At 44.9% G+C, this 15,875-nt stretch overlaps 2 protein-coding genes across 2 annotated transcripts; both read right to left on the reverse strand.

The window, feature by feature from the left end:
- Positions 1-349: 349 nt before the first annotated feature.
- On the reverse strand, positions 350-1,321 carry LOC108918253 (olfactory receptor class A-like protein 1). The gene has a single exon (XM_018725375.1). It carries the CDS (start codon positions 1,319-1,321, stop codon positions 350-352), a length of 972 nt encoding a protein of 323 aa, XP_018580891.1.
- Positions 1,322-11,580: 10,259 nt separating this feature from the next.
- Positions 11,581-12,546, reverse strand: LOC108918255 (olfactory receptor class A-like protein 1). The gene has a single exon (XM_029247954.1). The coding sequence runs from the start codon at positions 12,544-12,546 to the stop codon at positions 11,581-11,583; it is 966 nt and encodes a 321-aa protein (XP_029103787.1).
- Between the last annotated feature and the right edge of the window lie 3,329 nt (positions 12,547-15,875).

The raw sequence follows: 15,875 nt of genomic DNA on the forward strand, positions 1-15,875 counted from the left end.
TTATTATTATTATTATTATTATTATTATTATTATTAGAGCTTGTTTTGACATGAGAACAGAAAGGGTCTTTGCCTATATTTGTTTTTGGGGGAAGTGAATGCTTAATAACGTGCTGAATGGCCAAATTAATTAATTCTGTTGCCCCTGAGAAAATATTTTAAACAGGATATTTAATTTATACAACAGTTAATTTGTTGTTTTATCATTAATTTGTTGAAGTCTTCACATGCTTTTTAAACTAAATTTAGACAAATACATATTAATTCTAGAGTACTCCCATGCTCATAGCTGTTCTTTAACAAAAACTAAAGAGTTCATATGTAATTACATAACTGCTGCAGTGCTATCTTAGGCAGTTGCATGAGAAATGTTAAATTGTCCTGCTGTAGAAGTGTCCTCTGCTGCAGTCTTGTCACATGCAGAGCACTGGAAGTTTTCTGCCAGCCTCCGGTTACTGGCAATGATGAGGACAGGGCACAGGGCAGAGTAACAGGAGGCAAAAAAAACACGTGCATCGGTGATGGCAGGCTTGACCCTGGAGACGGTGAGAGAGTAGCCCCATAGTGCATTCTCCAAACCAAAGAGTACTACGTATGTACACACCAGTAGCAGTACGGCCTGGGAGGCACTTGCTGATGCCTGACTGGCCCCCTGCAGTCCCTTCACTTGCTGTCGATGCCGGTACAGGACCAACAGCATGTAGACTGCTGCCACCACCATCACAGCCACAAAGAACACATCCCGGAAAGTTAATATTACCCCGTTGACCACATAGGTTAGGGGGCTTGGGTAAACAACAATGCAGAACTCAAGGTTTAGTGTGTACTCTGGGATGGAGCCATTGGAAGGTGGTGCCTGTGGGTAGCTTATGGCACCATACGAGTCAAAAATGTTGAGGGCATAAAGGAGGATGATGGCATGGGGCAGGTGGGCAGGAAGCCAGCGCTTGAGGGCATTCCAGGGAGGTGTGGAAGGAGCTATGCTCACGCTCTGGTAGCAGCCCAATAGAGCCGTCACACAGATAGACATAGCACGACCCATACGATAACCAAAAATGACCACCTTGCAACCGTGGTCATCAATGAAACGTTTCAGGCCAAGAGCAACTAGGGTCTGGGGAATGCCACGGCACAGTAAAACTGCCAAGTTGACGATGGCGAGGTTGCCAAGGATGAAATCATTGGGAGGCAGACGGCCACGGGAGAGTCGCAGGCGGCAGAAGAGGAAAAGTATGCTCAGGTTTGCGGGGACGCCCACTGCCACCAGGCAAATGAAGCCAAGTGCCTTCAGGACCACACGCACCTCTGTCTGAATGTCCATCAACCTAAGGAGAGTCCACACAAAAGTAATTGAGTGAATTCAATAAAAAAGTCTGGCGCTCATTATATGTATTATTCCTGTGGAGAAGTCGTTAATGTAAGTAGCTCACATACTTTACAGCATGGCTCATGTTTTCAGAAGCATTATCAGAGTTTCTGCCACCTTTTTAATCTTTAAAAGCCCAGAAGTTAAATGGGTTCATTGCTTCATGTCACAAAACCACCTCAGTATTTTTGAGTAACATCAGGACACTTTTCAGGACATTGGGGAAGATTTTTCTTCAGTCGTAACTTTACGGTAGCAAAGCACCACATAAAAACTTTTTATTTGTACTTTTACGTGAGTTTAAGTTTTACATTAAGTAATATATGTAGTGTATTATAGAAATCGGTATAGCTATAGATTTTCACAACTCAGATGCAGAGAATCAATTTGTTATAATTTTAGTCAGTCCTGCCACAACAGGACTAGGAAAAAAGTTTATAGGAAGTATCAGTTTAACAGTGGGGTCGCTTGGCTTCAATTTAGCTAAGATATAGGATAACTGAAAACAAACATTTTTAGATTTAGATCCAACCCGTCCGGCACCACCTGACTTTAACATAATTATAACTAACGAATAACCTTGTTAATTTTTGCAATACCTACCAAATTTAAAAAAAAAAAAATAATTTGCTACTTCTGTGAAAAAAACCTAATCTGAATTTTTAACTTCTGATTTAATACATAACAGTTTATGTTTATATACTATATAACATTTTTAGAATTTTATTTTAAGAGGTTCTCTTTGGTTCTGATTCTTTATGCTCATTATTTACATCAATTTAATATGCAGTGTTCTATGAACTTCTGACATTTTGTCAGTCTCGTGCTGGACAACCACAGCTGTAGCAAATTGGAGAGATGGGGTATAAAGGAATTGCTCCAATGCACCGGTTCGAGGAACCTCATTTGAGCCACCCTAGCTTCAGTGAACTACTTGACACAAACCTCGTCTCCCAGTTTTCCCGATTCCCTTTTTCCTGTGCCTTCCCTGTATACCCCTGATCTGTTTCTCTGGCTTTCAACCCTTGGCTTTCTTCCCTGGACCCCATGTTTGTTTATTCCCTTGGTACGACATTTGCACATCAGTGACACCCTGCCTGTTTTGGACTAAGCCTCTGCTTGTTCCACATTAGCTACAGTTTACTGCAGTATGGTTTGCATAATGTGTTACACTTAGTCAACTTAATTTTCCACAGTTGATATTATTAAAATATTTGTGAAAATAAACAGCAATAAAAACGTTAAGAATATAGTTCTGTAGTGAGGAAAAATTATTTACGTTACATTGCTTCATTTAGGGGGGGTGCGGTGGCGCAGTGGGTTGGACCGGGTCCTGCTCTCTGGTGGGTCTGGGGTTCAAGTCCTGTTTGGGGTGCCTTGCGACGGACTGGCGTCCCGTCCTGGGTGTGTCCCCTCCCCCTCTGGCCTTACGCCCTGTGTTGCCGGGTAGGCTCCGGTTCCCCACGACCCCGTATGGGACAAGCGGTTCTGAAAATGTGTGTGTACTTCATTTGGGGGGGGGGGGCAGTGGCACAGTGGGTTGGACCACCGTCCTGCTCTCCTGTGGGTCTGGGGTTCGAGTCCTGCTTGGGGTGCCTTGCGACGGACTGGCGTCCCGTCCTGGGTGTGTCCCCTCCCCCTCTGGCCTTACGCCCTGTGTTACCGGGTAGGCTCTGGTTCCCTGCGACCCCATATGGGACAAGTGGTTCTGAAAGTGTGTGTGTGTGTGTGTGTGTGTGTGTGTGTGTGTGTGTGTACTTCATTTAGCAGACCCTTTTCTCCAAAGCCACTTCCAATGAACACTATGTTCAAAGTGACTTACACTGTTACATACACTTCTTTCAGTGGGTCACTCACCCATACATCAGTGGAACACACTCTCTCTGTCACTCACACACTATGAGTGAACCTGAACAGCATGTCTTTGGACTTGCTTTGGACTCCCTAAATTATTTAATTTTACTTTATTTCGCTTTACTTTCAGTAACCTTGTTTAGCACTGTGACTTTGTGTCAGCGCTCTGCATTACTCTGGTGAGAAAGGCATTCCATTAAAATACATTTAATTGAACTGAACTGAATCAAACAGCAACAACCTTAAAAACTGTAACTAGTGTGATATATGTGCATGATATACATGCAAATCTAATATGATACTGTAGTAAAAATATATAATTTTCAAAAAGTACATTAAAAAGTATATTAAAAAGATACTAAAAGGATATTAAGTTTGTTAAGAAAAATTACATGTTGAGGACAAATTAGTTGAAGCGATGAAGTTACATGAAATGAGACTACGCTGAGATAGATACACACTTACATTTTGAACTTATTCCTTTATCACAGAATAGTTACACTGGAAAAAGAAACTTTGGGTCTCCAATGTAAAAATCTTTTCTTACCTTGTGGCAGAGACAGAAATTATGGGTGGTCCCCTGTATGGCGTACTGATACTGAGTTCAGTAAATTCCTCATTTTAAAGTCTCCTTTTTACCACCCTGTGGGGACTAAACTAATTACAACGGATACCACATCTCATTTGAGAATGTGTAAACAGAATCCATACGTCATAGTGAGCTGTGCTTCCTACATTAATTAATTGTAATTATTTCAAATCTGGTACAACTTGTATGGTTTTGCTGTGATGAAAAATGAGGGTATCTCCTGTATTCTAGAGGCCAAGTGGACATTTCCTATTTGACACTCAAATTGTTTGAGACTAGAATATATGACAATAAAGCTGTGTGGAAGCATTATGCCTTGTTTCAGCATTTACAAAACCACTAGAGACATTCAGTCCTAAACTTTCCTTAATGAATATCCTTAATGAAATTCCTCAAAGTTATTCTGAATTATCAGAATCTACTACTTCTTATTTGTGTACTTTTGTATTTTTTATTCAAAGATACATGTAGAATATAGCTCAGGAGTTGGAAGTATTGGATTATACTCATGTTTTAGCATGATTTTAATGTATTTTCTATTATGGCAAAGAGTCCACTGAGACCTGATGTCAAGTGAGGCTGCTCAGCTCCGCACTAGTGCAAAAAAGTGGGGTTATGATGGATTTGCAGAAAAATTACGCAAGTTGATCAATGAAAGTCAGTAACCATTTGTATTGTACAAGGCTGTCGGGGGGGCTGGATTAAGGATTTAGTGTAATACTCCATCCATCCATCCATCTTCTGACCCGCTTGTCCTAATAGGGTCGTGGTGGCAGCAGGGAGAGCAGAGAGGCCTAGCCGCCCCTGTCCCCCGCAACTTCCTCTAGCTCAACCTGGGGGATCCCCAGCCGTTCCCAGGCCAACTGTGAGATATAATCCCTCCAACGGGTCCTGGGCCGACCTCGGGGCCTCGTCCCAGTTGGCCGTGCCCGGTATACCTCCAAAGGGAGGCGCCCAGAGGGCATCCTTATCAGATGCCCGAATCACCTCAACTGGCTCCTCTCAATGTGGAGGAGTAGCGGCTCTACTTTGACTTCCTCCCGGATGTCCGAACTCCTCACCCTGTCACGGAGAGTGAGTCTCAACACCCTGCGGAGAAAACTCATTTTGGCCGCTTGTATCCGTGATCTTATTCTTTCGGTCATCACCCAGAGTTGATGACCATAGGTGAGGGTAGGGACGTAGATTGACTGGTAAATGGAGAGCTTCGTCTTATGGCTCAGCTCCCCCTTCACCACTACAGTCCAGTATAGGAACCGCATTACTGCTGCTGCTGCTCCCAGTCTGTGGCCGATCTCACTCTCCCTTCTTCCCTCACTCGTGAGCAAGACCCCAAGATACTTGAACTCCTCCACCTGCGGCAAAAACTCTCCCCTTACCTGGAGGGGGCATACCATCCTTTTCCGTGAGAGAACCATGGACTCAGACTTTGAGGTGCTGATCCTCATCCCCACTGCTTCACACTCAGCTGCAAACTGTTCCAGTGCGTGCTGGAGGCAGCCATGGGACGGTGTCAAAAGGACAACATCATCCGCAAAAAGCAGAGACATTACCTTCCGACTCCCACACAGAATGCCCTCCTGACCTTGACTGTGCCTTGATATCCTGTCCACGAAAACCACAAACAGGAGTGGAGACAAGGCACAACCTTGGCGGAGTCCAACACCCACACTGAACAGGCCTGACTTAATGCCGAGTATGCGGACACAGTTTCCGCTCCATATGTACAGAGACCGAATGGCCCGCAGTAGTGGTCCCGGTACCCCATACTGTCGAAGCACCTCCCACAGAATTTTCCGGGGAACACGGTCATAGGCCTTCTCCAAGTCCACAAAACACATGTAGACTGGATTAGCAAATTCCCATGCCCCTTCAATGATCTGTGAGAGGGTAAAAAGCTGTTCCACTGTTCCACGGCAAGGGCGGAATCCGCATTGTTCCTCTTCAATCTGAGGTTCAACTATTGGCCGGAGCCTCCTCTCCAGCAATCCTGCATAGACTTTCCCAGGGAGGCTGAGAAGTGTGATGCCCCGATGGTTGGCACACACCCTCCGGTCCCCTTTCTTAAAGATATGGACCACTATCCCAGTTTGCCAATCCAAGGGCAGTGTCCCCAAGGTCCATGCAACATTGCAGAGGCGTGTCAACCATGACAACCCTGCAACATCCAAGGCCTTGAGCATTTCCGGGAAGATCTCATCCACCCCCGGTGCTTTGCCACTGTGGAGCTTACCAATTACCTCAGTGACTTCCACCAGGGAAATGGACTCTGACAGCCTGAAAGCCTCAGGCCCTGACTCCTGTAAAGGAGGCATATCACTCGGGTTTAAGATTTCTTCAAAGTGCTCCTTCCACCTCCCGACAATGTCCTTATCAGAGATCAGAGCTTCTCCACTCCTGCTGAACACAGCTTGAGTGAAACTTCTACGACCCCTTCTGAGCTGCCGAATGGTTCTCCAGAACCTCTTTGAAGCTGACTGATAGTCGTTTTCCATGTCCAAACTCCTCCCATGCCCGGGATTTTGCTTCTGCAATCGCAGCCGCTGCTGCCTTTTTCATTTGCCAGTACCTGTTTGCTGAGTAGGGGGTGCGGTGGCGCAGTGGGTTGGACCACAGTTCTGCTGTCCGGTGGGTCTGGGGTTCGAGTCCCGCTTGGGGTACCTTGCGACGGGCTGGCGTCCCTGTCCTGGGTGTGTCCCCTCCCCCTCCGGCCTTACGCCCTGTGTTGCCGGGTAGGCTCCGGTTCCCCCGTGACCCCGTATGGGACAAGCGGCTCTGAAAATGTGTGTGTGTGTGTGTGTGTGTGTGTGTGTTTGCTGAGTCAGGAGTCCCCAGAGCCAACCAGGCCCTAAAGGCCTCCTTCTTCAGCTTGACGGCTTCCCTCACCAACAGGTTCTCGGGTTGCCACCCTGGCTGGCACCAGCAAGCTTTTAGCCACAGCTGTGCCTGGCTGCTTCCACAATGAAGGTTTTGAACAGGGTCCATGAAGACTCCATGTCCCCTACCTCCTCCGGGACATGGGAGAAGCTCTCCCGGAGGTGTGAGTTAAAATCATTCCGGACAAGGTCCTCTGACAGTCGTTCCCAGCACATCCTCATGAATCCTCTGGGCCTACCGGGTCTGTCCATCGGTTTTCCCCGCCATCTGACCCAACTCACCACCAGATGCTGATCAGCAGACACCACAGCACCTCTCTTCACCCGAGTGTCCAAAACATGTGGCCTCAAGTCAGAAGAAATGACTACAAAGTTGATCATTAACCTTTGGCCCAAGGAGCTCTGGTATCAAGTACACTTATGAGCATCCTTGTGTTCGAACATGGTGTTTGTTATGGACGAACCATGACTAGCACAGAAGTCCAATAACATTTCACCATTCGGGTTCAGATCGGGCAGGCCGTTCTTCCCAATCACCCCCTGTCAGATTTCCCAGTCATTGCCAGCGTGAGCTTTGAAGTCAACCAGCAGGACAATGAAGTCTCTAGGTGGGGCCCTGTCCAGAACCCCTCCCACCTTCTCCAAGAAGGCCGAATACTCTGAACTGCTGTTTGGTGCATAAGCGCACACAACAGTCAAAGTTTTCCTCTCTGCGACCCTAAGTCACATTGAGGCGATCCTCTCGTCCACCGGGGCAAACTCCAACTGTATGGCAGCCAGCCGGGGACTTGTGAGTATCCCCACACCCTCCCGGCGCCTCTCACCTAGTGCAACTCCTGAGTAGGAGAGGGACCACCCCTTATCAAGAAGTTTGGTTCCAGAGCCAACACTGTGAGTGGAGGTGAGCCCAACTATATCTAGTTGGTATTTGTCAACCTCCTGCACCAGTTCCGGCTCTTTTCCCCCAAGTGAGGTGACATTCCACGTACCAAGAGCTAGCTTTCGTCGCGAGGGGCCGTGACGCCATGCACCACCTCGCCCCCCTCCCGCCACCAGGTATGCATAGCACCGGACCCCCATGCTGGACCTTGCAGGTGGTGGGCCCACATGGCCCCCCCACGATGCCTTTTTGGGCTGATCCCAGCCGGGCTACGTGGGCTGCCCAGCCACCAGGTGCTCGCCTAGGAACATTACCCCCAGGCCTGGCTCCAGGGGTAGGTCCCGGTGACCCTATTCCGGGCAGGGTAAACGTTCTTCTGTTTCCATTTTTCATGGAGGTTTTTGGATCGTGTTAGTCTGGATCTTCACTCCAGACCTGTTCACCTTGGGAGACCCTACCAGGAGCATAATGCTCCTGATGACATAGCTCTGGAGATCCCTAGATCACGCAAGCCCTTCTGCCACGCCAAAGCCCGATCCAGGAACATTCACTAAAAAATTTTTTTTAAAAACAAAAACAAAAAAAAAAAACCAGCTCAAAAAACAGGGATATTTTATATGAATTCTCAGTGTCAGGGACGAACACTGGGGACAGGTAAGTGGAAGACCCAAGTGCGGGTGAGTTTTTATTCAAGCAACCAGGTTCCAGGGACAAGGCGAAACCAAGGTCGGGGACAGGCGAAGGTCTGAGAGACGCAAACAACATAAAAGGGGTAATCCAAGTCGTGGTCGAGGAGAACAGGCAAAAGGTCAGGAACAGGAAAGAGGCAAGGCACTAGTGGCTAGAACGCTGCAAAGCACAAGGCGATTGCAAGAATCCATGCCTGAGTATGGATGTGGAGCCCTTTTATGCCTGGTCCCGGGGGTGTGACACTCACTTACGAGAAAACATAATTTAGTCCCTAAAATTCAAACTATGAATACACACTGATGAGGAACAACAGAAATGTTAATTTAAAATATGGCATCTAGCAGCACACAAAGAAAGCAGACACCACATGTTGTTAGACATCTGTACAAGCTCATAAATACCTCAGAAATTTTATGACTCTTTATCATCTATACAAACTACAATCCTTAAAGCAAAAAAAAAGTTAATGAAAGGCTCATGATATGTGATAATCTACATCAAAATAAATACAAACAACAATACTGTATATTTTCTGATCTTTCTTATAAAAGATTGTTTAAACAATGCTATTGGTGGAAAAAGCATTGTAATCCTTTTTGTAATATCGAGTGAAACCTCTTTTCTTGGCTATGAAATGCTTTTCTATTTGCTGATCTGAAAGTCTGCTGTAGAATTTCCTGATACATCTTGGAATTCACTGGTCCCTCAATGACTGCTAGCCCTTGAGGTTCCGAGGCAGCACAGCAGCCCCACACTTTCACACTTTCTCCACCATGCTTCACAGCTGGCATAAGGTCTTGGTGTTGGAATACTGTGTTTTCGCTACAAAAAAGTTCAAAAGTTTAATCTCGTCTGTCCCCATAACACTATTACAGTAGTGCTATGGAACATCCAGGTGGTCTTCAGCAAATCTGAGATAGTGCTTTTTTGAAGAAGTGGTTTTCTCAGTGGTAGGCTCCCCTTTGTGCAGTATTTCAGGGCACCTACATATATACATTACATTTACTTTTATTCATCTAGCTTTTCTCTAAAGTGATGTACATCTGATAGGGAAAAAAGCATACATATATCACATACCATGTATAGCACACACACACTGTATACAGAACACAACATGCACATATACAGAATGGAGCATGTGGAACATCACAATACACACACCAAGGCCAACAATTGCTTACCACACTGGTAACCATGCTACCTGAACACATACACACACACACACACATTTTCGGAACCGCTTGTCCCTTACGGGGTCACGGGGAACCGGAGCCTACCCGGCAACACAGGGCGTAAGGCCGGAGGGGGAGGGGACATACCCAGGACGGGACGCCAGTCCGTCACAAGGCACCCCAAGCGGGACTCGAACCCCAGACCCACTGGAGAGTAGGACTGCGGTCCAACCCACTGCAGCCACCGCACCCCCTATCGAACACATACATCTATTTACAAATAATACTCACTTTCCATGACTTTGTAGTTCAAGCCTCTGTGTGACAGTGAGAAAGAACTTGCCCAGGAACAAGAAACCAAGATGAGGCCAAGACGGTCCTCACCCCCTTATCCCTGACATCCTAGCCAGCCTAAGAATTCTAGAATAAAGACCACTGAATCCAGAAGCCCTCAGTCAGTGTCTTCTTGCCCTGTCAATATGTACATTTCTCACAAAGCAACTTCATGAATTGCATTATTAAAATCACCTTGTATGGTAATGTTCTTAATAATAATATTTGTTGATGCACCTCGGTCTTTGTGGAACTTACATGTTCTCCCTGTGTCTCTGTACATTTCTTCTGTGTGCTCTGGTTTCCCGCAAACGTGTTTTAGGTAAACTGGTGATTTTAAATAGACTGTGACATAGACAAGGAGTGTGTATGTGTGGCTACCGTGGGATTCGCTGATGCTCTGTTTTACTACATGTTCCTAGATATTGTAGACCTTCAGGTTTTTCTAAGGTCTTTGTGTCACTCGTCCCAGTATGGCTGCAATTAGGCCAAAAACCTCTACTTTTCAGTGAGTGAGTTGCATTCAGGAAAATTATCTGTGTGTGAAGCCCATGGAGCATCAGCTCCTGTGTTCCTGTTACTTAAGGTTGTCCTTGGTCCACAGCTGTTCTAGTTTTCCCACAGGTGTTTTACAAACCATAAATAACTCTATGAATGAAATGCATAAATATTCCGATAAATTGAAAAATGAGAATATTATGCGTAAAAATTAACTTTTAACAATTCTATAATGAAGGGGGGCGCGGTGGCACAGTGGGTTGGACCAGGTCCTGCTCTCCAGTGGGTCTGGGGTTTGAGTCCTGCTTGGGGTGCCTTGTGACAGACTGGCGTCCCGTCCTGGGTGTGTCCCCTCCCCCTCAGGCCTTACGCCCTGTGTTGCCGGGTAGGCTCCGGTTCCCCGTGACCCCATATGGGACAAGCGGTTCAGAAAATGTGTGTGTGTGTGTGATTCTATAATGATTCCATTTTTAAGGAGTTTCAAATTGATCTGCTCCACTAATAAGACAAATCCCTATGTGCTCAAGTGTTCATTTAGGTTCAACGACAGAAGGATTTATTTTGTGTTATGCACTTGCTTGGTGCTAACCATAAGGATGGCAGTAATATAAAATTATTATTAGACAATGGTAAGCACAGAGTAATTAATTGCACTGGGAATATACACATGATTAATTATGGTATTCTGCCTTTGGACAATGAGTGGTTAAATAGATCCGCTGAAGAACAGGTGCATTGGGAACATCTGATATTCATTCCATATAAAACTTTATTCTTCAGATGGAAAAATATGTATGTAATACATAATTCATGGGGTGCGGTGGCGCAGTGGGTTGGACCACAGTCCTGCTCTTTGGTAGGTCTGGGGTTCGAGTCTCGCTTTGGGATGCCTTGCGAGGGACTGGCGTCCTGTCCTGGGTGTGTCCCCTCCCCCTACGGCCTTACGCCCTGAGTTGCTGGGTTAGGCTCTGGTTCCCCATGACCCTGTATGGGATGAGCGGTTCTGAAAATGTGTGTGTGTGTGTGTGTGTACATAATTCATTATCAGTTCTGTAATAATCATGAACATCACATTCCATTTGACTATGAAAAGATACATTTAACTAATTATATGCTTACGTTTTTTTAAGAAGAGTTGCATTGTATTTTGTTAAAAAATGTGTTTTATACATATACAGATTGAACAGTATCATATATACAAAACTCATATCTAGTTGATATTTCTTTATGAATTGTTTTTATCTTTACAGAAAGTAATTATTTCTACAGTACTCCTTCACAAAGTCCTGCTTTAAGAGTAGTCAATGTTCTCAATTTTATGGTTATGCTGTAACATGAGAAATGCTAGATCCTCCTGGAGTGCAAGGGGGCTCTGTTTTGGCACATGTGAAGCATTGGAAGTTTTTGGCCAGCCTCCGGTTAGTTACGATTATGAGAACAGGGCTGAGAGCAGAGTAGCAGGAGGCAAAGAAGACGCGAGCATCAGAGACGGCGGGCAGAACCCGGGAGACGGAGAGTGTGTATCCCCACAGCACATTCTCCAGACCAAACAGTGCTACATATGTACACACCAGAACCAGCACAGCCTGGGAAGCTCCTGCTGACGCTTTGCTGGCCCCCCGCAGTCCCTTCACCTGCTGCTGGTGGCGGTACAGGACCAGCAGCATGTAGACTGCTGCCAACACCATCACAGCCACAAAAACCACATCCCTCAGGGTGTAAATCATACCATTGACTACATAGGCTTGAGAGCCTGGGAAAACCACAATGCAGAACTCCAGATTTAAGGTGAATTCTGGGATGGAGCCGTTGGATGGCAGTGCCTGAGGGTAGCTTATAGCACCATAGCAGATAGAGATATTGAGGATGTAGAGGAGGACAATGGTGTGTGGAAGGTGAGTGGGCAGCCAGCGTTTGAAGGCATTCCAGGGGGCTGTGGCAGGGGCTACACTCACGCTCTGGTAACATCCCAGTAGCGCTGTCACACAAATAGACATGGCACGACCAATGCGGTAAACAAAGATGACCAGTTTGCAACCAGGATCGTACAAGAAACATTTCACACTAAGAGCAACTAGGGTCTGGGGGATTCCACGGCACAAAAGAACTGCCAGATTGACAATGGCCAGATGACTGAGGATGTAGTTGTTTGGGGGTAGGTGGCCATGGGAGAGTCGCATGCGGCAGAAGAGGAGCAGCACACTCAGGTTGGCTGGGAGACCCACTACCACCAGACAGATGAAGCCAGCCGCCTTCAGCATCACACGCACCTCCGTTTGCGTGTCCATCAACCTAGAGAAACGGCAAGCCAGAGAAATATGGAATTTCATGAAAAGGTCGACACCCACTATGTGAGGCAGTCTTTCCAAGGTCTAATAAAGCCTCTGGACTAGTTGCTTATGTTCCAGATTCAGAAGGACAAGATTTAACAAAAGCAATTTACCCAATTTTAAAAACAGGTGATGCTGAAGGACTAGTTTCAGTAAGGGTTTTGCATCGATACATCACAAAAAGACTGTTAAAGAGTTTCATTCCATAAGGGCGGTGAAACACTTGATTTGGTGTCTTCATGAGAAGTTGGATTTTGAGTAGAATTTATTGTTTCATGTCATTATTTCCCAGTTCTTTTATTTATTTGTTTGTTTATTGATGAAATGAATCCTTTATTTGACGTAAATTCAGGATTTAGTACAACATTTTTTAATAGTTTCTAAACGTGTAAACTTAATATTTTATAGTTGAAAAGTTTTGGAAAGTAGTACTACTTCAAACACATGTCTGATTAAAAGCATTTCTCAGCTATTCACACATGCATGCACATTGTCTGAAGCCACTTGCCCCAAGTGGGGTCGCAGTGAGCTGGAGCCTAAGCCTGCAACACAGGGTGCAGGGCCTGGGGGGGAGGGGACACACCCAGGATGGGAAACCCATCCAGTACAGGGCACCCCAAGCAAGACTTGAACCCCAAACCTGCAAGAGAGCAGGCTCTGGCCAAACCCCCTCTGCCACCATGCCCCCCCGTTAAAGTTATTCAGATATTCATTATTCCTTTCGTTGATGTGATGCACTCGCACTTTTCTCTGCGATATATGTTGCTTTGAAGAAACGTGTTTGTTAAATGAATAAATGTAAATGTAAAATTATGAAAGTAATATTTTTGAGGAGCAAAGCAGTACACACACTTTCAGAACTGCTTGTCCTATACAGGGTCACAGGGAACCAGAGCCTACCCGGTAACACAGGGCGTAAGGCCGGAGGGGACACACCCAGGACGGGACACCAGCCCGTCGCAAGGCACTCCAAGCGGGACTCGAACCGCAGACCCACTGAAGAGCAAGACCCAGTCCAACCCACTGCACTACCATGTCTCCTGCCAAGTAGTATTAAAATTAATTTAAATCATAGCTTGAATTTTTACATTTAGTGGATTTTGGAGTCAAGATGAAAAGATTTAATGAAAATATCTAGTTTTTTCTCTGTCAGTGTAGAAATTATTGTCTGTCATTGAGTCGTACATTTTTTTTTTTAATCAGTATCTTAAAACCACACTTCCACTTAGCTTAGTATTAAGAGAGGATGAATAGCCATCTTCTTCGCTATCAAAAGTACACATATGGCTCTAGGACTTTCACTTACAGTAAGTTATAACATCAGGAAGACTATAACTAAAATGACAGACTAAAATACAGTAGTATATTTCTTTTACAATAAAACTGTCAGTGCAGAGTGTACAATCTCCTAAAATTCATTCCAACCATTAGTAAATTCAAATAGGCTATTTTCATACTATAAATATACATATAAATAACATAACAATATAAACAAGAAAAAGGTGGTGTTTTAAAATGTATCTTAGACTATATTAATGTTATATTATTTTTCCAAATATTAAAATAAATATTAAATAAAATCTGTTTACAACATAAAAATCAGTGTTCTTACCCTGTGGTGGGGAAAGAAATCACAGGTGGCTCTCAGTAAGGTATGCTGAATCTTACTGAATCTGAAATTTGAGGACTGAACATTTTAAAGTCCTCTTGTTTCCACCCATCTGGGATTAAATTAATTACAATGGATACAGAGATACAGAATAAGTAATCAGATCCCTTTGCATCATAATTTAATGTGGTCCATATGGCACATTTGCCTCAGTTGCTTAAGATTTTAATTATTATTTTTTCATTTATTTGGAGGTTTTCTGACAAATGGAAATATGTTATGTATGCAAATTTGTACAGAATGGACTAGATTGTTAAGGACAGTAGGTTCAGCACAAGCTCAGACTGTGTTCTTTGTTGAGATATTATGCTACCTGCTGCATTCTGCATAATACCTGCTATATGGTTAACATTTCATATTGACTGTATTTTCCGTGGCAATGTGGGACAGATGAATTATCTTGAAATATTTTCAAATATAACACCTTTTACAAAGGATTTACAAATGTCCACGTTTCTTCATTTAGCAGACACTTTTCTCCAAAGTGAGTTCCACAGAGTTCTACAGACTTTGTATGTATGTCACGCCTGCAGCTGTACGACCCACCTCAGCACCTTCGGGAGATTTTAAAACGCCAAGTATAGAGGAGGCAACTCAACCGGAGCCGAACGCGGAACCTCATTCTGGGAAACCGCAAGGAAAGCCTCGCTCCTTGCGATTCAGTTGCCTTTTTGCCCTCCTAACCGTTTCTCCTATTAATCAGTAACAACTCCCTTGGCTTCCTGACCTTTGCACTGTCCCTGACTTTGATCTCCGGACTCCCCTCTTGGAACGACGAACGCCAATCGCCAGACCTCGCCTGTCTCGACCGTTCTCACGGATTTCCCATCAGTGGAACACACTCTCTCTGTGGCACTCACATGCTATGGGTGAACCTGAACAGCATATCTTTGGACTTGCTTTGGACTCCCTAAATTATTTAATTGCTACTGGCTGTGCCACCATGCTGCAAAACCACAAATACATTTACCTGACACTTTTCTCCCAAGCAACTTACAATGTTAAGATTACAATTACACACACACACATTTTCTGAACTGCTTGTGCCATACAGGGTCACAGAGCCTATCCAGCAACACAGGGCATAAGACCAGAGGGGGAGGGGACACACCTAGGACAGGACACCAGTCCATCACAAGGCACCTCAAGCAGGACTCAAACCCCAGACCCAGTGGAGAGCAGGACCCAGTCCAACCCACTGCACCACCACACCCCCAGGTTACAATTAATTACCCATTTATACAGCTGGGCAATTTTACTAGAGCAACTCAGAGTAAGTAGGTTGCTCAAGGGTACTACAGACAGTAGTGAGGCTCAAACCTACAACCTTTGGGTCCAAAGGCAGTTGCTCCAACCACTAAACTTCACAGCTTCATTGGGGAAGCTACTTTTCTTTCAGGTCCATGAAAAGATAGATAAGATAAGATAGAACTTTATTCATCCTGAAGGAAATTATTGTGCCAGGATTGCTCAAACAGATTAACCACAACAATTAAATATAAAAGTAAAAAAAAAAGTACACAAAAAAGTAAGAAAGCAAAGTGGCACAGCACATGATATTTCACCTTATATTACATTATTATACACACACACACACACATTTTCTGAACCGCTTGTC

The sequence above is a fragment of the Scleropages formosus genome, chromosome 22 (assembly GCF_900964775.1).
Source record: "Scleropages formosus chromosome 22, fSclFor1.1, whole genome shotgun sequence".
Classification (NCBI taxonomy): domain Eukaryota; kingdom Metazoa; phylum Chordata; class Actinopteri; order Osteoglossiformes; family Osteoglossidae; genus Scleropages; species Scleropages formosus.